Source organism: Vigna umbellata, chromosome 1 (assembly GCF_029865625.1).
Source record: "Vigna umbellata cultivar VRB3 chromosome 1, Vumbellata_1.0, whole genome shotgun sequence".
In the NCBI taxonomy this organism is placed as follows: domain Eukaryota; kingdom Viridiplantae; phylum Streptophyta; class Magnoliopsida; order Fabales; family Fabaceae; genus Vigna; species Vigna umbellata.
Genome location: NC_142165.1, coordinates 104,642,879 through 104,666,197, shown reverse-complemented (window position 1 = coordinate 104,666,197; position 23,319 = coordinate 104,642,879). Strand labels below are relative to the sequence as shown.

Here is a 23,319-nt window from a genome sequence, read left to right as displayed (position 1 = left end):
AGTGAGATTTTAATTTATTTTATATATTATTAAAAAATAAAAAAATTTAATATAGAAAGACATCCAATACTATAATTACTATGCTAAAACATAAATTTTAAATCTAATTCAACTTTATATAATTAATATTTATTTTTATTTCTGTACTATAAACTTATTTCTATTTATAGTGGATAGAAGATTCAAAAATTGCAATTCCTTTTCTGACAAATGTGGAATCATAGGAACCTTCTGCCAAACTTTCCAGGAAACTAGGTCAAATCCATTTGCTTCCATTGCTCTGAATAGACCATCATATAGTGTGATTCAATTAAACTGCTCAATTAAATTTTACTAAATACAATAGAAATATTTTATAGACTTTAACTTGATTTTAAAAGCTTCATTCATAAGTCACTTATTGGTTATAAATTGAAAAACTGGCAACTTATAACTTTCTTCAAGTTTGAAAAGAATAATTAAAATTTTGATCTCTTTTTAAAATTAAAAATTAATTAAGGTTAATTAAGAAATGAAAATTGAATGAAAAACAATTATAGCTCAAATTTACAGATAATTAAAAATTTTAAAAACTAAAATTATGATAAAAAAAAGTTTAAGATTAAAACTATAACTTTTATAATATATAGAGACCAAAATTACAGTTCCTCTAATCACAAATATTAAACTTGATGATATAAATTTTGACAATTTTTACCACAAACCCTTAATTAGTTAACATGTTTCAGAGTCAGTAAATTAGTGTAATAGGATATATTTTAAATATATTATTGTAAACACATTCATTATACGTGTGTTAATTTTTTTTATGATAATAAAACATAATAAAATTACAATTACAAAAAATAATATAAATAATTCTTACAATTTAATTATATATAGTTTTATTTATTTTGTAGATGATTTTTATTTACTTTGTAGATTTTTATTTATTTAATTTTAAAAAATAGTTAAATTTAAGAAAATGGTTAAATTTAAATAAAACAATAAGTTGAATGGTAAAAGTGGAGAAAAAAAAGTGAACACCAACAAAAGAAATCTCCTTCTTTGTTTTATATATAAGTATATATAGTTTAATCATTTAATTTTATAAAATTATAAAAATTATTCAATTTTATAATTATAATATTAACAATAATAATAATTTAATCATTTTCTATTATCATAAAAAAAATAAACATACATGAGAGGCATGTGTTTTCACTTGTTGAAATATAAAGAAAACAAAATTATATTATGATTTTGAAGTTTGAAATATAAAAAACATAAAATATAACTAAAATTAAAATAAATTATTGTCACATGTTCTTCCTTATGTCACGTAACCAAAATTATTTACGTGGTAATGAAGTAATTAGAAAACATGCTGTTTTCTTTCTCCACCGGTGTGTGGTTGATGGTTGTCTTTCTGATTTGAAAAACATGTCTTTTCTTTTGGAAACATGTGTCTTAGTATGAGTAGTGGTCCATATTTATCATCTCTTGTTCACAAATATATTCCAATTTCTCAGTTCATGGTTTTAGGCATTTCTGTGTTCACAACTTGTGAAGATTAGAGATGGAACCATTTGTGTTTATTACTATTTTTGCAAATTCTTTTTGGAAAGATATTTGTTAATATCTGTAAATGAAACATTGACTAAATATTGCAATATATCACCTAAATTTTTCTATGTTCCTGTTTCCGGTTCTATTTGATTTTTCTAGTTTTAAATTTGTTTTGTTCTTATTATTGTTTTATAAGAGTGGAAGTCGTTCTCATTTTGAGGCAAACTATTCAAAATATATTATTGTTTTACCTTTTTAAACTAATTATATGCATCTAAATAATTGTGGTTACCTTTCTTAAAACCCTGTTTAACAATTAACATAAATTATTTTATTTTTACAGAGTTTTATGACACAATTAATATGATTTTTTAAATTAACATATATATCATATTTATTACAAACTTTAGGGCTAAGAAAATATGCTTATTTTTTTTCTATTTAATTGTAGAATGTATGATTTGGGTTAATATTAGAGAAATTATTTTAAAGAAAATAAAATAATTTATGCAAAAAGTTTAAAGTAATATTTATTCTTCACTTTAACTAGCATTTCATTTCTCAATTAATTTTCTTTATCTTCTCTTTAAATTTCTAGATTAAGCAATAATATATATTACTAGAATGCAACATTAGATAGATCAAGCTGAGCTTATCGAAATCTTAATTAAAGTAATTTTTTGTACTTGCAGTTGATTTTATCATATTCTTTTTTGTTTTATATGTGTTGATTTTAGTTATCTTAATCAATTGAGAAAGGAGAGCAGAATCATTGGATAGGTGTTGATTGTGTAAAGTCTTTGAATGTTTAACAACCCACTACAAACTTCACTATAAGAATTTCTTGATAAAATTTTGCTAATAGGAAATAAATTCTATAAATCAAAATTTATTAATAAATTTTAATTATGAACGAAAAATGTATTTGTAAAATTGGCTAATAAATTAAAATTTTTATTACTATTAAATTTTGTTAATAATTTAAAAGCTTTATTATTTGTTAGTAAGGTGCCAATATTTGTGTTTTGGATTTGATCTTGTTAATAATTAATTTTTAATGTATCAGTAATTTTTTTAATTTATTGATAATTAAAGTTTTTGAAAATTTTTTATATATAATTTCGTTGATAAAATATAAAATAATATTAATTGTGAATTAATTAAAAATAAGTGAGAAAAAAAGATTAAAAGATAGGAAAAATCAAGAAAGGATGACTATGACTGCATATGCATATGACTATAACTACAGGTGATGATAACTGCGTTATGTCAGGTCAATCACAATAAAAAAAATAAGAATCAATAACTTCAGACTAATTTTACAAAAGTGATAGGTTATGGATGAACTTTTATTCATACAATTTTGATTACCAATAAATTTTGTTATCCTTTAAAATTTTAAAACATAATCCCTCCTTCAAAACAACCTCATTTTTAAGTTTTATTTATTTTCCATGGATAATCTCAACAGATTTAAAGAATTAACTTTTCAGGCTGAATATTATTGAGGTAGTGTCCCAATCAACGTTGCATTGTACCACGCCAAATGTTAAATCATTTACCTCTATGAAAAATAATTACCAAAACATAACAAAAATATTATAAAATAAAATAAAATAAAAACTATAAAAAAATACTTATTTTATAAATTATGTTAATTATACAATTAAAATTCTTTTAATATTTATTATGCTAATTGATTTTTACTAATCATAAAAGTAAAAAAATAACTAACAACAAAATTAAAGGTTGTTTAATAATTTAAAATAAAATAAAAAGTAAGAAGAATAAATGTTTTTCTACTTAATTTTAAAAATTAAATATTATTTATATTCATACTTCTGGCAACCGGGATTGCAACGAGACGACGAGCCGAAAACAAACGGGTTGAGAAAAGATTTTGAGAGTCGTCACCATAATTTATTATGGAAAAACTATGGAAAGCCATAAAATAAGATATGGTTTACAAAAACTAGATTTTAGGTTCAGGAATCGGTTACGCGTAAGGAAGATATTAGCACCCTAATACGCCTGCCTCAAGGTAGTGCGTTTAATTAAATATATAAAATTGACATGGTTTTTTCGAAATATTTAATTTCCCCTAAAAATAATTATATAAAGAAACTAATAAGAAACAAAAAAATATTTTTTGTTTTATGAACCCGACAAGGATTGACCTTACTCTTACGTATATTGATTTATGATGAACAATTAGGAATCACGTAGTTCTTTATCCAGAAAAAAGTTTGTGAGTTTGCTTTTGTTTGGGAATTTTGAAAAGCGAACCCCAACAAGGATTGCCATTGTTTTTTTTTGTATTCTTCTATTTGAAAAAAAATGGTGGAAAAAAAAAGAAAAGGAAAAAGACCGATCATAAGCCGACGCGTACCCATGCTTTTTATTTTATGATTTGATATTTTTTTATAGGAAAATACGTGATTAGAATTTTTTTTTTGAAATTCTTTATTTATTATTTATTATTTATTTTTTAAGTAAAATATAAAAAAATATTATGCGGGAGATATAACCGATGCCAAAAGAAATGCGAAAAGATATTCTTTTTTATGAAAAAAAAAACATTATTGTTGTAGAGTAAAAAAAATAAAATCTTTTAACAAAAACCTTCAAAGTACAATAAAAAGTGAAGGAGAATAGTGCATAGATGACATCAGTTCTTCCTTGATAGTTATTTTTGGCAGAGTTCCTGAGAACTTACTTTCCTGTATATTCTCTCACACTCTTATTTATATACACACATTGTAATATTATTATGGTAATCTTGTCCGTGAATTAATTGACAACAAACAAAATAGGAAAAGAAAATGTCTTGATTCCAAGAAAAAGAAATCAAATAATATTCAAGACATTGATTATAATTATTGTCAGAAAATTTGTCCACTTTTAAATGTTATTTTAATTACTGTTTATAATTATTGACATAATATTTCAAAAAAATATTTTCCAATGTGTCCTGCATTAAGAAAATTTATTTTATTATTTTCTTTTTTCCTTTTTTTTACCCATCATTAATTATTATTCTTTTATTCTTTATTTTTATTTATTTACTTACGCGGACGAAATTGGATGTTGACAATACTCATAATTATTGATGAAATTTCTTTTGTTATATTTAGGATAAATTAAAAATATATATATGTAAGAACATATTTATTTGTCTTCCTTAATATGTAATTTCTTAAAAAAAAACTGTGTTGTTCATATACTGAAATATACACTTTTCAGATCTCAGATGGTTTATTTTTTAAACCCCATCAGAGAGCTTGTTCATTTGGTTGGATGATTTAATACAAGTAGCCCGTCTATAAGTTTGATTATACTAAATACTCTAGATGTTTTATGTGTTTGAATGTGATTTAATTTTTTTAACATTTTAACAAGAGAGTTTATGCAATTATGTTTTAATCACAATTAATTATCATATATTTAAATATGTTTGTGTTTGAATAGTTTTCTTAAGCAAAATAAAAACGAGAATGCTTGGAATAATCCAATTGAATCTTTCCTAATTGAGTGTTCAAAACAACAAAGGTACAGATACATATTAAAGTTCATATGAAGATCAAGGAGGATTAAAGATCAACATATACAAAGCTTCAATATATAGTTATCTTTCAAAGTTTATTTATAATCTACATAGAGATATTGAATTGAAGTTAAACACAACAACAATTTACATTCTTTCTATTCTTGTAAGGTTTCATAGCAAAAGATGAAAAGAAAGAGAGCATAAAAGAAACTGATGTTATTCAATGTAGTTGTACAAAGAGAAGAAATAGATCTATATGAAACAGATTCATGTAGACTCACTTGCACTATATATGGGTTATTACCTAACAATTTTATAGTAATCAAATAGTGTTATTTGTTGGTAGATGAGCGATAATCATTTCAAATCTTCACATTGCGAAATTAATGTAACTATGCTCTTTTAAGAGTGTTTCTTTGTTGACTATAAGGAGAATCATCCTATAGTAATTAAAATATTATATATTTGATAAAAAGTATAAATAAACATAAGTATATAAGAGGTATTAATATTATATATTTGATAAAAAGTATAAATAAACATAAGTATATAAGAGGTATATACGTTTCTTTATGAGAAAATCAAAGTTTTAACTTTCAAAATATAGTTAATTTTTTATCTAAGAGAATCTATAGAATGCAAAAATTATATACTTACATTACATCTACTCTCTTTTAAGAAGACCATCAACAATCTTAGTGTTTCCCAATACTCTCACTTACATTATTATGTATAATATACCATTATAACAGTAGATAGATCATAACATGATAAACAACATAAGTTATTGTAATTATAACAAATCATATTATTTATAATATATCATGTTATAATGAATTTAAATTTAACCATCACAAACTTTAAAATCAAATGTCTACAAAAACATGTTCATACTAATATAAGGAGAATTATAATCACAACGCTCATGACTCATAATACTTAGACATTTAACTCTATTTCTAAAAGACATGTGCATTGAGTACATCCAAATATTTTGCACTTGTCATACTATCTTCCACTCTCACAAAGTAATAACTAAAATTAATGTTTTTCTCAAATATGACAAGATAATTTTTTTTTTATATATATATATATACATGCTTCAATCCTATTTCATACAAAAACACTATATTATAAGAACCTTTATTGATTCTCAAGATTAAGTATTTTTCTTTATGTAAGTTAGATATTATCATAATCAAGATAATGTCTTCTAATTGAAGTACTTTCATTAATACACTTTCATCATATCAACATTTAAATACTTTACAACCTATCTTTATCATTCCCACAATTTAGTCATTATATTTATTACATTTAAACCTATTATTACCAATTGATCTACACATGTGCATAATTGTAAATTATTAAACATGATAATTCATCAAATATCGTTGTTAGCACCTAACACTAGTCTATTTCTACCTAGCGAAAGCAACACAAAGGTTCCTCGAATCTAAGTTCCAATTTGAACCCTTCTAAAATAGACTAACGCCAAACAACCACACATGGCACCCAAAAAAACTACTTAGTACTTAGTGCTCTCTGAAGTTAAACTGTGAGCCAAATCTTATAAAAAAATATAACTAAAATTGTTATATGAAGAAAGTAAAATATTATAATTAAAATTGTCTTTAATTTTAATTAACTGAGTGAAGATAAAATGAATTAAACCTTTATTTAAATTAAAAATATTTTAATATTTAAATCTAAAATAAATACGATAATGGAAATAAATGTTTAATACCCATCACGTGTCATATCTGATTTTAAAAGTTGGATATTATTCATAGTAAATTAATATTAATATTTTTAATCTAAAATTAGAATAAATAATATCCGAATGCAGATTTATCAACCATCCATTCTGCTGTTAAGTTATAATTCTAAGGTTTAACTAGTAGTTGTACACACAATTGAACAATGATTTTATTTTTTAAAATCTAAATTAATAGCTAGTCATTGATTTAAGTGTGATTTACCCAAAATAAATTAGAATGTACATCGAAATGAAAACTAATGAGAGGTTTTTCCTACACCTCACCAACATCATCTTGCACCTTCTTTCTTTTTTTACTTACAACTCTACCCTTTTCAGAAAAAATATTTTATTTTAAAAAAGTTGACCCATTTAATGACTAAATTGAAGCAGCAGCCCTACACTCCTTTTTAATTGAGTTCAGCCTTTACGTATTTTAGATTATTTTGTAAACCCTACACTCCTTCCTCCTCCTTGCCTCTCCTTGTCGCATTTCATTTCAAGCTCACATTTTTTCCTCCCGCACTCCTTTCCTCCTCCCTCATCATCAACTTCATTTGTTTTTAAGTTCTTTTGGTGTAACAATGTAGATTTTCTTCTTCTCAAAGAGTTAATTTCAAGCGTAGATTTCCTTAAGGTCATGCATTGAGTGTGATAAAATCTGTGCTTGTTTCGTTTTTATCTCTCTTATTTGATCTCTGGGGCCTTAACTCCACTTAGAGTTGTGGATTAGGCGCTGCCGCATATGAAACTGCAGCTACCGCATATGACACTGCGGCCACTGCACATGGAAGTGCGGTTGGGAACTGCACATGGAATTACAGTTCGGTACCTTTGCATGCACTTAAAAATGCGGATGAGGCTAGCCGCACTTCTACATGCGATTTACGGTGGCTGCACTTGGAGCTCTGCGCTGGCTTTTTTAGGGTTTCTTTTATTACTTTATTTTCTTTTATTATATTTAATTAAATTTGTTAAAAATTTATAAATTGTTATATTATTTATTATTTAGTATTTTTGATATTTATTTATAGTATTAAATTTGTTTAAAGTATATTTAATTTATTTTGGTTAATATTTTCTATAGTTTTTTTTGTTAATATTTTATATTTATATATTTTGTAAATTTTATTTTTATGTTATATTTTATGATTAAATAATATTGAATATGTTTTTGGAATATTTTTTTATTTTTTGATTTGTTTGTTATTTTATTTTAAAGTTAAAAAATAAGAAGAAAAAAGGGAATGCATGTAGGAAAACAAAATGAGATTTAAAGTTGTTGATAGTTATGAAATCATTAATTCATCATTAATTTTTATTTTGATTTTAATAAATGATTTAATAAATGAAAGATAAATGTGTAAAATAAGAGGTCTTAGTAAGAAATGGGTGAGGTGCAGGGAGGATTTATATCAATTGTTTATATTTTAAAATTAAAAAGGTTGCTTATATCAAGAACTCTAAATCTTAATCGGAGGCTGAGTGAGTGAGGACCAGGAACAGACAAGAGCGAGTGAGGAATAGGTAAATGGATCGTGTTCAAATGAAATGCCTGTGCATGTCATTGGTCACTCCCAATGGAATCCTTTTTGCAGAATGCTTCTTCAGTTTTCTTCAATTCATCACTTCCTACCACGCCTAAAGTTTCCCATTACCAGGTTCGCTTTTCCGTCCCATATAATCACAAACCCAGAGCCAGAAGGACTTTCATCTTGAGCATGGCACACACCCCAGGTGATATTTGTTGTACTTTTCATTGCAAAATTGAATCTTCAATAAAGTGCAAAGAAAGAAAACTGATACAATTGATGTGTTAACTGCCTTTTAGCTGTTGAGCAACACAGGGTGATAATACCCAACAAGCACGGTGAGAATCTAGTGGGCATATTACATGAATCTGGAAGCAGGGAGATTGTAATCTTGTGCCATGGTTTTCGCTCTTCAAAAGTTAGCTTTTTTCATATTTTAAGCTTTCACTTGTAAACCCATTTTACCCAATAAGTTTCATCGCTTTAATTTCCTAATGTTCAGCAAACAAATACCTTAGTGAATCTTGCTGCTGCTTTGGAAAATGCCAGATTGAGTTCTTTCCGCTTTGACTTTTCTGGAAATGGGTAAGTTTAAAAGTAGTACAAAACACAATCATAAATCCTAAAGATTCAAGTTGTTTGTTACTGTATTAGCATTATGGGCATTGATGTGATAAAAAAGAACTGGCCTTTTAAGGTTTGAATTGTTGAATTAAACTCATCAATATTTGAAAGCTTTAAGGTTGGGTTCCTATTGTAAAAGAAAAGAAGAGGAATGTATTAGATTAGATGAATAATGGGTAAGGGTAATTACTGCCACATTTTAAGAGCTGGGAATTGGAGCAACATAAGTTGTTATGCCTAGTTGATATAATTTAAGGCAATGCAACCTTTAGAGTCGTATTGGGGCTCTTCAACAGTGTAAAGACAGTCTTGAAGATTTGTTTTGACCAACTTCTACCTAAGGATTTCCAAGAGAGAAAAACAAGAAAAAATGAAATTAGTTTCTTCACAAGTTAAAATTAACTTACAAGTTAAAAAGCAAAAATTTAGAGAAACTATGAGAAAGATTTTATGAATTAGTTTATGTATAAACTAATTTTAAGTTATAGAGAAGTTTATTACATTTTTTTCTTCTTATTTTTGTTTCCTAAAAGTCTTGTGGGAAAGTTTATCCATACAAGTTCTTAGTAATAACAGCTCCAAAGAAACCAGTGAACCAAGCTTCTTAACAACAGGCACCACCGTTGACCCAAACTTCTTAGCAACAGTAGACTTGGGGATTACTAATATGGTATGGGATGTGATTTTCCAATGGAGAGATTTATCGGTAAACTAATTATATGTGACAGGATTGCTATCTTCACTGCCTGTTGAATTAATGTTTGAAGTCCCACATAAGTAGGATGAGATACTTACGCCTTAGGGCTCTTCCTCGTGATTGATTAGTTTTTTTGGGTTGATCTCTCCTCTTATGCTTAAGTCCTAACAATTAAGCAATCTTCAATTCAATACTTTTTAAGCATATATATTCCTGATACTTTGGCCACATCACATTGTGTTAGGATTCTCAGTGATAAATCCTAACCGACTCTCTCACTCACTGTTATAAACTCTCCACCGAAAAGATGAATCAAGAATGTGTATATTATTTACTGTATTGACATGTGTAAAACACGTGTCTATCGAGAGCCTAACCTTCCTCCACCGGGTCTAATACCGGCCTATACAAAGTATGTAATTCTCTGAATCAAAACAATACAATTCTTATTTCTTTTTATACTCATATTCCCCGCCTTTTCCTAGCTGCCGATGCAGTTAGGAATTCTACTCCTCTACTCTCTCTTCTTCCTTCTCACATAAACCTTCCAGCCTCTAAGACATTGAATGATAGGTTGAAAACTCTGGTAGTTTCTCTCTCCATTTACTGTGTTACATGAAGTGCAATTTCTGCCATTTGGTCTTTATCATAGTTTTGCTTCATTCTATGTTTCCTTTAATTTAGTGTTGGATTTTCCTTCTAGGGAAAGTGATGGCTCCTTTCAGTATGGTTACTATTGGAGGGAGGCTGAAGATTTACGTGCTGTAATTCAACATTTTCATGAATCAAACCGTGGAGTTAGTGCCATTGTTGGGCACAGTAAAGGTATTTTAAATTATTTTCTTCAATTTCATCTTGCAAGTATCTCTACCAACAAGAAAAAGGTCGTGAAAGATAAGTCAGATAACACTCGGGTTGATTTAATAATCATTTCCCAGTAATTGATAATGTTATGAGTTCCTACTGGCTTGACTGTAAAGGTAGAAACCATGAATGATGCAGCATGAAGAGAATTATGTTGTTTCTGGCATAGAACCAGAATCAGCTCATCACTACTTGGTACTTAATACTTAATAACTTTCTTGTCTTCTATTATGAGCTAATGCAACATATTAAAATGTAATTTCTGGGCTGCTTGCCAAAAAAGCCTGCTATAGAGGAAATTGAGAAGCATCTTTTATCTAAACATAGTGTTTGTGAATTAGGATTATAGAACAATAGGTATGTGGAATGCGGGTTATATAGTTCCTAAACTAGATATATTATAGTAATAGGTAAAATTGATGAAAAGTTCCTTGACTTCTAATCTTTATTGATGGTCAATTTTTTTTTTTCATTCGTACTCAGTGAAACTTAACTTATTAGTTCAGCTTTGCCTCATACATCTTCTCAAATTGCTTCTCTGAAATTGCATGCTAATTGGACTAAAATTAGTCATTTATGGCTATTGGTGCAGGAGGTGGCGTGGTGCTTCTTTATGCTTCTAAATATCATGACATTAAAACAGTTGTCAACCTATCTGGACGCTATGATCTAAAGGCAGGAATTGAAGAACGCCTCGGAAAAGATCACTTAGAAAGAATTAAGAAGGATGGTTTCATTGATGTGGAGAGATCAGGTAACTTGTCATTTAAGGACACTAGTTTCAATGATAGTGTTAGACTTTACAGCATGTTGTAAGAGATAGTGTGAACAATTTGAGTGACTATCAATTTCTTGATTTTCCATTTTGAAGTTATGGTACGAGTGTATTTTCTGAAATTAGCAAGCCTGGAATTACGGTTTGTCTTGCTTTTGCCATGCTCTTGTAATTTGGAATTGGTATTTGAAACGCTCCAAAATATGTACATCTATACTAGTTTTGTAGATATTTATACTCAGAAACTATACAGACCAAGTTTTCATGTATTATCTTAGAACTTTAAGCTCTTAAAATACATATATAAAGTCTTAACGTTCTAGGAATATATTAAATCATGATCCTAGCTCTGCTTGGAATGCTTTCCCTAACTATAACAACATTTGTTTCCGTAAAAAGTACAATCATACTAGTAGCACAATACAGAACATCAAGGTGAGCTAATGTTTTAAACATTCACATCTCTCGTGATATAATACTGTTGGCATATATATCATTCAAATTACCACAACAATCTCAATCCCAAGAACAATATAATCACATATATCTTATCTTGGAGAACCATAATAACAACAAATTACACCCAATTCACAATCTAAGATTACATAAATCCTTAATTGTATTTTCTATGACATTAGGGTAATTTGTGACATTTGACACCTTCCTAGAAACTTGTATTAAGTATGTCGTACCTCATAACAACAACTGATCCATTAGAAGTACTATTGTTAATTCAATCCCAATTTCCTATGTTGGGGTGGTTCTTTACACCTACTATATAAAGTCTAGGGCAAGAACTTTCTTCAGCTTCTCACTAGTGTGGTGCTTGAGAAACAATTCTTGGTGGATGCAATGATTACCACTACCTTAGCATCACTCAAGCAAGATAGAGAGAAAACCCATATCATAAGCAATTTCATTATAGGTACAGCTACCCAACTTAAGCAATCTTAACCATCCTCACTCAATTCAATCATAAAAAATATAGCTATAATGTAACCGAACCTTCCAATAAGCTAACTCAAACTAAAATTGAGGAATCCAAACTCCAATTCAATTCAACATAGGTATACACCAATTAAACCATAACTCTACATATTTCCAATTCAAAGAAAACGGAACTCCAATCAACAACATTCATCACATTTTAACGCATCTAAATCAAATTAAATGATTAGATGTAAGCTCTTAGCTCCCTTTACCTGGAGATAGCTAGCCTTGCAAGAAAAACAACTTCCAAAATTGAAATGTTTTCAAAGAAATCTGATAGAACCTCCCAAGTTTCAACCTATACAATCAACGTCTTCACTTGGTCCAATTATTAGTACAATCCTATTTTTCAGTTGATTTTAATAGATGGAGTATGAACTTCCATTGACTCAAGAAAATTAGGAAGGGATAGTACTAATGGGAAAATACGAACTTACCTAGATCAAGATTTTGATCAATCTCGTTGCTGCTTCATTATTGATGTAATGAGATTGTGGAAAAGATGGATGATCAACCAAGAATCTTAGAGAGAGGGTAAAATATTTAGGAATTCAGAAAGATGAAATTTAGAATAAGTGAAGAATTAATTGTTTTGAATTTATTTACAGACATTTTTTGCAAGACATCTTCATTCTCCATTAAATTTTGAAATCATATCTCTTAACCTAATAAACTCGGTCTTATTGTATTATTCTATCCTATAAGCACAAAGTTCTTGCTGCAGTACTTCTTTGCATTTCATTCTCTTAAATTGATAATCAAACAAAACGAAAAAAGAATCATGGAGAGGGGAAGACACAGAAGAAAAAAATGAAAAATCTGGGCGATAAAATAATTATCTGCAACTGTTTTTAATACTTGGACCATTGAAGATTGATTGGCGGTTAGCCATCACAGGTAATCTGACTGATGACACGGATTTTCTGTTTTAGTTTGTTTAACTAGACACAGTATTGAGTTATTTTAATTAATGACCATTTGGGGTTGGGTACATCTACTTTGCAGGAAATTTTGAGTACCGTGTGACATTGGAAAGTTTGATGGATCGCTTAGAGACAAATATGCATGAAGCTTGTCTTCAGATTGATAAAGAATGCAGGTGAGAAAATATTTTGTCCTGTTCCTTTTGATTAACCCTTTTGCATCTTTTTGATGGTAAAGTATGCATGTAGAAATTACATAGTTTATATAAAGAAAATATAATTGGGAAGCAATAAACCATAGGATAATTTATGATGGCATTAAATTTAGGAACCTATGATTCAAAACTCGATAGTGCAAAGAGTAAATCTTTTGAGTAGAGGGTGTTTATATGAATTTTCCATCATGAACATAAGTTCTAATCTCAAGTCATATAATGTATTACAGGGTCCTAACTGTTCATGGTTCTTCGGACAAAGTTGTCCCTGCTGAAGATGCATCTAAATTTGCCAAGATTATACCAAACCACAAGCTACATATAATAGAAGGAGCTGATCATTCATTCACTGGTCATCGAGATGAATTAGCATCTGTTGTTGTGAACTTCATAAAGGAAACCCTGCACCAGGATAGGGGTACTGCTAGCTAGGTATTTTTGTCTTTGCTAGAAGCATTTGAACTTACCTTTTTCTTGCAGTTTCAAGCCAGTTGAATTTACTACTGATGACAAATTTTTTCACATGGATGAATCTGCCTATAATGTTCTACAATATATATTAGCCTTCTAACTTTTGGTTATTAAATCAGTGAACTTGCATCAGAGTGAAAATAATGGCAAGACCAATGTCTGTCCTTGTTATCTACATGATCAGATGTACTGGGTTATTTTGACATTATCAATTATGACGATGCAAATTTGGATTTGAACTTAGTTTAATCTCAAAATAAGCTCTCCTATCGAAGATTGTATATTTGCTGATAATTGAATGAACAACAGCTACTAGAATGAGTTTTTGGTATATTAGAATGAGTTTTGAACTTAATTTAACACGATGTAAGAGTTGCTCTTTTTTATATACATTATTTTGGTTATTAGGAAATGTGTAAATTTTAATACATTATCTTTACATTGAAAATTGCATATTTTAATTGAGATAAGAAAGATTAAATATTTGTGAATGTTTTATACCGGCATAATTGATTCAATAACAATACATATATTAATACTATCTTAAATTTGAGTTATGGTTTAATTCAAGTCAAAAGTTGACTTAAGAAACTTACTTCCCATTTGCATGCAGTATTGATCATTTGACTAGTGGCAGCTTCTTCCAGCATTCAAATAAATTCTGTAATTATTATATATATAATCTCTTTGTTTTTTTTTAATTTTTTCCTTTTAATTATTATTTTTTAAATTTAAATAATTATTTATAATAATTTTTTTTAGTTTTATTATTTTAGTAACTATTCTTTTATTTAAATAATTACTTATTATAAAATGATTATTTATTATTTTGTTATTTTAGTAATTATTTTTTTAAGTTTAGATAATTATTCATAATAAAAAAATTATTGATAGTAATTTTTATTTTAATAACTAAAATTTATTTTATGTATAATTATATATATATATATATATATATATTGTTTTTTTAATTTTACTTAATTATTTTTAAAATTTAAATAATTTATACATATTTAAAAACATTAAGTATATTTTTAATTTCTTAATTTTAATGTAAAATTAAAATTAAGTTCTGTTTATAATTGTGTTTAACATGTTAAATATATTTCATGTTAATATATAAATTATTTATATTTGACACATTTTCATTTAATATTCATTATAAAATGTTTTTGAAGAGAGTTGTCAAAACGGGTAACCTGGCTCGACCCACTTCGGTCTACCATGGGTTAGTCACTTAGTGAGTCAATCTAACCCAGTTCACTTATTAGTAAGCTGAAAAAATTCGAGCTCGACTCAATCCACCACAGGTTGATAGGTTAAACGGGTTGATTTATTAACTCACTTAATTATAAGTTTTTAATAAAAAAATTATAATTTTTTTTAATTTAAATCTAAATAAATTTCACTCTAAAATGATGTTAAACTCCAGAAATAATTCAAAATAAAAAAAATATCATACAATTAATCAAAAAACAAACAAAAAAACAAACTAATAAGTTTTTATTATTGATAATTTTTGTATCACTTGTCCATCTAAAATATTTTTCTCTCTTAGAAAACATCTTTTTTGTTTATCCCATCTACAATATAATAAAAAAAATACTAACTAATAATATTAAAATACATTAGGTGAATTGATAAACGAACCCGACTCACCACGAATTGAAACTGAATTAAAAATACCACGAATTCAAAAAAGTTACTTTTTTTTTAAATCTAATAGTTCTCAAACATACGGTGGACCGGGCTCGCCGGGCTCGCCGTTGGAAACTGTTTTGACATGATTACCTTTCATAAATATTAAAAAAAAATCAATGTAATTAAATTAAAAAAACTTTACAAATGGTAAAGGAATTTGGATCATTGTAATTCATGATCACATGATATGCTTACTGTGTTCACGGGTTCTGTCGTAAATTTGTCTCCCAGGTTTGTTGAATTCAGGAAGCTTTCACCACCAATCTTTTCTGGTATTTCTCGCAAGCCGATTCGCATTTCAAGAAAAACCCTGAGCTGGAAGATGGCCCAACCTTCCCAAAACCCATGTGAGTTAATTTTCTGGTGTTTGATACTTTATATGAGAATCGATGACATAAGTGACTCTGCCTACAATCATTGGCTAGCAAAACTTCACCTTTAAGTACTCGAAACAGCTTCGTGTGGTTTATTTTGAAGCTACCAATTTAATCCATTGTTAAAATATTCCAGAAATGGTTGCCTGAATGTTGGCTGAATGCTTTTAAGTTGTTTACAGGTTCTGTACATTTGTGGCACTGAGATCGTGCGCTTGTCTGCATTTTACCTGGAATTACAATGTAAATTTACATGTTAAACTAACAGTTTTAAATGGGTTCCATAGTTTTATGTTCAAAGTTTTTTGGGTTGTCTTCCTCTCAAATGTTATTTTGTTTAAAAATTTTGCAAGAAAACACATTTTGTTCAAGTAACAATTCTGGGTTGTTGGAGCCACAACACCTTTCACGCTGACACAAATTGATAGGCAGTTGAACACCATTGGTTCTTCTTTATCTTCCTATTCCCTACCAATTAGATAGTGTTACCAAATCCAGCTTAAAGTTAAGCTTCTAATTCCACCATTTTTCTTTTTTGTCAAAATTTGCTTCTACATCTTCCTCAGTTTCAGACGTGTTGAAGAATGTCTCAATTTTTCTCACACTGCTTTCCATATGTATAAATCAAATTGATTTTATGTTCATTGTCAAGGGCCTCTCCCCTTTAACTGTATCACATCCAGAGTTCACCTCATCGTAGATATCTGCTGTCCTTGGAAACATGATTTCATACATTCCATGATTTATTATTTATTGCTATGCTAATATAAATATCATGCAAAGAAAGTATCCAAAGTGGTAAAGAGTGACAATGGTTAATCTGACTTGCGTGGTGAGTATTAAATCAATTACAAAGAAAATGACTTCCCACTCTTGAATTACTTTTTTCAGCTCGGCAGCAGAAAATCATAATTACTAAAAAGAATGACAGTAAGCTGGTTGGTATTCTTCATGAATGTGGAACCGAAGAGATTGTCATCTTATGCCATGGTCTTCGATCCACCAAGGTTAATTTCCCTTTTAATAAATTGTGAGCTCACTTTTTTTATTATTATGTAAATACTATTAAAAATTAATATGACATCTCATCCCATTATCCATACGTATTAAATAACTTGATTAATTTTTTTCATTGTTTAATTAAAATTTTCTATCTCCAGGAAGATACTATCATGATAAATCTTGCTTCTGCTCTAGAGAATGCAGGAGTCAGTTCTTTCCGCGTTGACTTCAGTGGAAATGGGTAGATATCTTGTATTACAGGATAAATTGTGAACCTGTTTGTTTTTGTATTCAAATTATGCAACCAGCTTCACTTTTTGTTGTGAATATGTTACTAGATTCAAAACTATTCTAAAAGTTCCAAGCTAAAAATCTTCAGAGATTCTGCAATGCAAGATGTTCTAAGGTTTACTTATTTTGTGCAGTTGTTGGCATACGTTAGTAACAATTGTGAAGCATATGATATGATTTTCTCTTTAAGGAAACAGATACTGGATATTTATATATTCACATATGCATCGGTATAGTGTATATGCAAACGCTACTTAACATTATGTTAATTTACTGAGTTATTTATTCTTGGAATATAAATTTCTCAACTGTCAAGATATAAAAAAATTATCTGTTTTACCAAAAAATAACACATTAGAGGTCATTGATAATATATATTTAGTATTTTATGCAAAAACATGATTAAAACATCAGTTCCGCCTTACAAGGGAATTTGGACACATACTTTTACTTTTTTTCTAGTTTTAACAAAGTAATTATTTCCTTTGACAATAGAAAAGTTAAAACCATTTCGTGATGAATCACCACTAGCTGCTCCACCATGATCTATGAAACTTCTTCTACCTAATCTTGATCACTAGTATTGTTTAGCTGTTTCATTTTTTATTTAGTCGTTGAGTTTTCCTTTTAGGGAAAGTGATGGTTCATTTGAGTTTGGTCACTATTGGAGGGAGGTTGATGATCTACATGATGTCATTCAACACTTTCATAGAGCAAACCGTATAGTTACTGCAATTATTGGACATAGTAAAGGTTTGTTGTTTACATCCTTACGTGCAGATATAATTTTGCAGATGATCAAGCACTAAAGTTTTAATCCTGTGTTAGTCCATACTCTAAATACAAAACTTTTATTCTTAATGTATTGAGTTAGCCTGTGGAAGTTCTAAACCGAAACTGTAGTAATTTTTATCTTATCTATCAGCCTATGAACAGCTTTAGTAATAAAACTTAATAAAAGTATAAAGTGGGTTTATGTGAAATTTTGTTACTTGTATCCTGATACAGGAGGTGGCGTAGTGCTTCTTTATGCTTCTAAGTATCGTGACATTAAAACAGTTATCAACATCTCTGGACGCTATGATCTGAAGGCAGGAATTGAAGAACGCCTTGGAAAGGATTATTTGGAAAGAATTAGGAAGGATGGTTTCATTGACCTCATGCGGTCAGGTAACTTTTCATTTAACGACAAAACATTTACACGCCTCTTACCGCACTTTGTTAGAGATAGTTTGAATAAATTCAGTGTCCATTAATTTCTAGTTCCCTACATCAGATTTATTATGCATATTTGTTAAAACCATTAAGTCAATAAACATGGCTTTTTGCTTTTGCTATACATTTTATACCAAAATTATAATTGGGGAATATTCTATCTTTTTAAGCACAAAGTTCTTGCTGCAGTACTTTTATTTTGCCACAGTTCATTCTCTTAAATGTCTGATAACAAAAGAAACCCCAAAAAGGAAAAGAAAAAGAAAATTTTAGGCAATAATTATACTTCAAGATTTGTTGGCAGCCTTCATACGTAATCCGGCACATTACATGACATTCTCTGTTTCTAGTTGTCTAACATAGGCACACACTTTTTTACATTATTATACGACCATTTGAGGACATCTCATTGCAGGAAGTTTTGATTACCGTGTGACTTTGGAAAGTTTGATGGATCGCTTAGATACAAACATGCATGAAGCATGCCTTCAGATTGATAAAGAATGCAGGTGAGCACAATTTTTTGTCTGATCTCTTTTTGCGTCACCCTTTGTATCTTTTTTTGTTTACGAAGAATGAGCATGGAGTTTACAGAGTTTGTGTTACGATCTAAGGTAGGAGTAATAATAAGGGTTGGAAAGTATATGAGCAGAGAGAATATTTAGTATAAGTTAATTAGAGTAAATAAATATAGTATAAGTTAATTAGAGTAAATAAATATATATTTAGGGAAATATTCAATATAAGATATTTATAATTAAGGATATATGCTAGGATAATATACGGAGAGATATTTATATTAAATATAGGGATATTTATATTAAATATTAAATATAAGGATATTTATATTAAATGCAGATATATTCTAGAGGAATATTTAATAAGAGATGGGCGGGAAATAATTAATATAAGTAAGGTTAGAGTCCAGGGTTAAAGACAAGCTTTTGATTATTGAGTTTTGTGGCAGACATTATTGTCTTGTGAGGGAGGTTATGCTCTCAAAGTAATTGAAGGAGGTTATGCTCCCAATTATTGTTTACCCTTGTTTATTCAGATATTACCATCAATAAAAGAGATTCATTCATCCATTGTTATTCGTTTATTGTTCTAATACGTGTGTTTATTGTTCTATTACGGGTGAGAGAGTGTGAAAGGTTGTATTTGGCTAGTTTACGTACTCAGGTACGTAACAATTGGTCCGACCTGCCGGATCATCATGGAGGGAAGAGTGAATGTCATTGAAGGAAGATTGGAGGTCATAGAAATCTCCATGGGAGGACTGGAGGCAGCAGTCCAGGAACTGGTGAAGGTGATGGGAGAGCGAGGTCGACGACATGAGGGAAATCCTGATGGAAGTCAGGGGTCTGTCAACGGGAGAAGGAATGAGGAGGACGAGAGAGATGGCAGCAGGCTAGATGGTGGACACCGAGAGGAGCAACTGTATTGGAGGAGAAGGGTAGACTTACCCATCTTCGAAGGAAGCGATCCTTTGAACTAGATCAATAGAGCGGACAAATTCTTTGAGCTACAAGGAGTGTCGGAGGAAGAAAAGTTGCGCCTAGCCTATATCAGCATGGAGGGAATCGCGGGACACTGGTTCAGATTATGGAGGGAGAAGGCCAGGAACCATTCGTGGGCAGGATTAAAGGAGTCAATGGTGATCCGTTTTGGAGGAAGAAACCGGGGAACCGTCTTCGAGAGACTGGCGGCCTGTAAACAATCAGGAACCGTGGAAGAATGCATCCAAGAATTTGAAGTCTTGGTCGGCCAAACGGAAACAATGCCCGACGCACAGCTGATGGAGTACTTTATGGCAGGATTGCAGGAGGGGATCTGTAATCAACTCAGATTACTTGATCCGCGGGAGTTGATGGACGTTATGAGACTGGCAAAGGACGTGGAAGAGTTCCAAGGGGGCGTGAAGGCTGGGAGCGAAAGTGTGATCGAGAATCAATCTGGAGAAAAACCGAACGGGGTGGATACGCGACTAGAGCTCAGTCGCCCGAACCAAGGCCGAACAGTAACTGCCGTGGAGAGCCGAGCGGACATCACGGAGAATGTGGGGACCGGACAAAAGGAAAGAAACGTGAGGGATCTACCTTATGAGGAATATGAAAAACGTAGGAAAGAAGGAAGGTGCTTTAGATGCGGCGAGCGGTTCGGTGCTGCGCACCGTTGTCCGGACAAGAGTTTGAGAGTCTTGATATATGCAGAGGACGACGAAGAATTTCCACCACCCAAACCTCCAGACTTGAATTGATGAGGAGCCATGAGATCAAGCTCCCCAACCCAACCTTGGGGACAAGGTTGTTTTGCAGCGGGGAGTAATGTTACGATCTAAGGTAGGGGTAATAATAAGGGTTGGAAAGTATATGAGCAGAGAGAATATCTAGTATAAGTTAATTAGAGTAAATAAATATAGTATAAGTTAATTAGAGTAAATAAATATATATTTAGGGAAATATTCAATATAAGATATTTATAATTAAGGATATATGCTAGGATAATATACAGAGAGATATTTATATTAAATATAGGGATATTTATATTAAATATTAAATATAAGGATATTTATATTAAATGCAGGTATATTCTAGAGGAATATTTAATAAGAGATGGGCGGGAAATAATTAATATAAATAAGGTTAGAGTCCAGGGTTAAAGACAGGCTTTTGATTATTGAGTTTTGTGGCAGACATTATTGTCTTGTGAGGGAGGTTATGCTCTCAAAGTAATTGAAGGAGGTTATGCTCCCAATTATTGTTTACCCTTGTTTATTCAGATATTACCATCAGTAAAAGAGATTCATTCATCCATTGTTATTCGTTTATTGTTCTAATACGTGTGTTTATTGTTCTATTACGGGTGAGAGAGTGTGAAAGGTTGTATTTGGCTAGTTTACGTACTCAGGTACGTAACAGTTTGTGTAAAAACTAAAGTTAAAACCAGTGATAATTTTTTAAAGAATGTGATTTTTCCCCTTTGTAATCGAAAATTATGTAGAATTTGTAGAAAACACTATTTAAACCGTTATTTTTAACCTAGTGATTGTAATTATATGTTTATATTTATCACAATGACCAAGAGTTCTTATCTTATATAAGGGTTATATAGGGGGCGTATCTAGTGACAAAGTCATTTTTATATAAGGGTTATTGATTTTTGTCTATATAACTTGGATCCATAATGCTGTTAACACATTAATTTCTTGAAATGTCCGTTGTTTTGCCTTCTCTAAACTGGATACGAGAGATGTCCCTCTAATTATTTCACAGGTGCTGAAAATTACGAAATCAGAGGAGGAAATTTACAAGATTTAATATCCACTCTTGATATTTGAAATAGAATTGTTTAGTTTCAGGTTTTGATTTACTCTCTAGTCAAGCAGGGGAAACCATTACATGCACAAATTTATGAATACTTTTGTATTTAATTGAGGAATTCTTATTTAATAGTTCTTAGAGTAGTGATTTTGAGCAAAGGGAGTTTACACTAGTGAGAGATGATGATAAAGGTAGTAGGGTGGTCTTGTGAACAATATTCTTAATAAAGCTACAAATTCATCACATACTGTTAGGAAACCACAGGACAAGTAATAAAATAAGAGGAAAAGAGAATATAGAAAGGATCACAGATCCTGGTTCATTGAAATCAAGGCAAAAGCAGAAAGAATAACCTACTGCCCAGAGCTAGGCTCCTTAAGAGACCAAAACGGTACTCTCCACTCTAATTTTGTTCAAAAAAAAGAATCTTCACCCCCACACACTCCCCTGACACTATAAAGGTAATAACAAAAAAGGAAATCTTCTAGGATCCTCCAATTCTCTCTGTCTAACTAATTCTGTCCACCTCAGTCCCTTTATTTTTTTCTCCTGCTATAAACTTGTCCCCATTTCCTTTGCTATTTTGTTTCTTTGTCCAATATATTGTTTGGCCCAACAGATATTTGGGCTGTATCACATACATACATCCATATAATTGCTAATCTCAAATCACATAATGGATGACAGGGTCTTCACAATTCATGGTTCTTCAGACCCAGTTATCCCCGTTGAAGATGCATATGAGTTTGCCAAGATTTTACCAAACCATAAGCTGCATATCATAGAGGGAGCTGATCATTCATACACTAATCATCAAGATGAATTGGCCTCTGTTGTTGTGAACTGCATAAAGGAAACCTTGCTCCAGGATAGGGTTACATCTGGCTAGGTATCTACCTTTGCCAGTGCCATCTATCTGAACTTTAATTTGTTTGACATCTATTTTTCTAAAGATGTGCAATTGTGGTAGATCTTGCAGTTTTGAGCCACCTAAAATTGCTCAAGGTGACAAAATCTCTATTACGGATGAACCTGTCTATAAAATTGCAGTTAAAAAAAATTGTGAATATTGCATCGTGGTGAAAATAATGGCGAGAGAAATATCTGCTACTGCTATTGGTCTCTGATTAGATGTACAAAGTCATTTTGACATTATATATATTATGAAATGCAATATGCAAACAGTTGTTATGGTGGCATATTGTAGCGTTAGTGGGGGTTAGCCCCACATTTCAAGGGTTTGGTATTTATATAAAAGAGTGTAACGAAAGCCTATGGCGATGTGGTCACCAGTTTGAGTATTTTAAAAATGTTGAAAGTATTTGTATTCTTACACTCTGATACAAAAAACATTTACAATGAGTTCATTATATTTTTGTGGCTAAAGTTGCCTCTTATCTGAACTTTTAGTTCAAGTTTGGTTTGGTCCTTAATTTTAAAAAGGTCCACTTTTTTATTTAAATTGTTT

At 30.0% G+C, this 23,319-nt stretch overlaps 2 protein-coding genes across 3 annotated transcripts; both read left to right on the top strand.

Annotated features, from left to right (window-relative positions):
- The first annotated feature begins 8,299 nt into the window (after nt 1–8,299).
- LOC124823955 (putative uncharacterized protein YDL057W) lies at nt 8,300–14,188 on the top strand. 2 transcript variants are annotated; one of them, XM_047296305.2, is made up of 8 exons: nt 8,300–8,381; nt 8,516–8,591; nt 8,686–8,804; nt 8,889–8,971; nt 10,411–10,532; nt 11,164–11,325; nt 13,342–13,435; nt 13,705–14,188. In XM_047296305.2, the coding sequence occupies exons 2-8, from the start codon at nt 8,576–8,578 to the stop codon at nt 13,904–13,906; spliced, it is 798 nt and encodes a 265-aa protein (XP_047152261.1). In that variant the 5' UTR covers nt 8,300–8,381; nt 8,516–8,575; the 3' UTR covers nt 13,907–14,188. The 2 variants fall into 2 exon arrangements, with proteins under 2 accessions (XP_047152261.1, XP_087961461.1); XM_088105335.1 differs by lacking the exon at nt 8,300–8,381 and having other exon boundaries at nt 8,417–8,591; nt 13,705–13,906; nt 14,065–14,188.
- A 1,569-nt stretch (nt 14,189–15,757) lies between these two features.
- On the top strand, nt 15,758–23,237 carry LOC124823945 (putative uncharacterized protein YDL057W). The gene is made up of 8 exons (XM_047296284.2): nt 15,758–15,993; nt 16,912–17,027; nt 17,181–17,263; nt 17,945–18,066; nt 18,322–18,483; nt 18,944–19,037; nt 22,539–22,740; nt 22,822–23,237. Exons 1-7 carry the CDS (start codon nt 15,834–15,836, stop codon nt 22,738–22,740), a joined length of 939 nt encoding a protein of 312 aa, XP_047152240.1. The 5' UTR covers nt 15,758–15,833; the 3' UTR covers nt 22,822–23,237.
- The last annotated feature ends 82 nt before the right edge of the window (nt 23,238–23,319 follow it).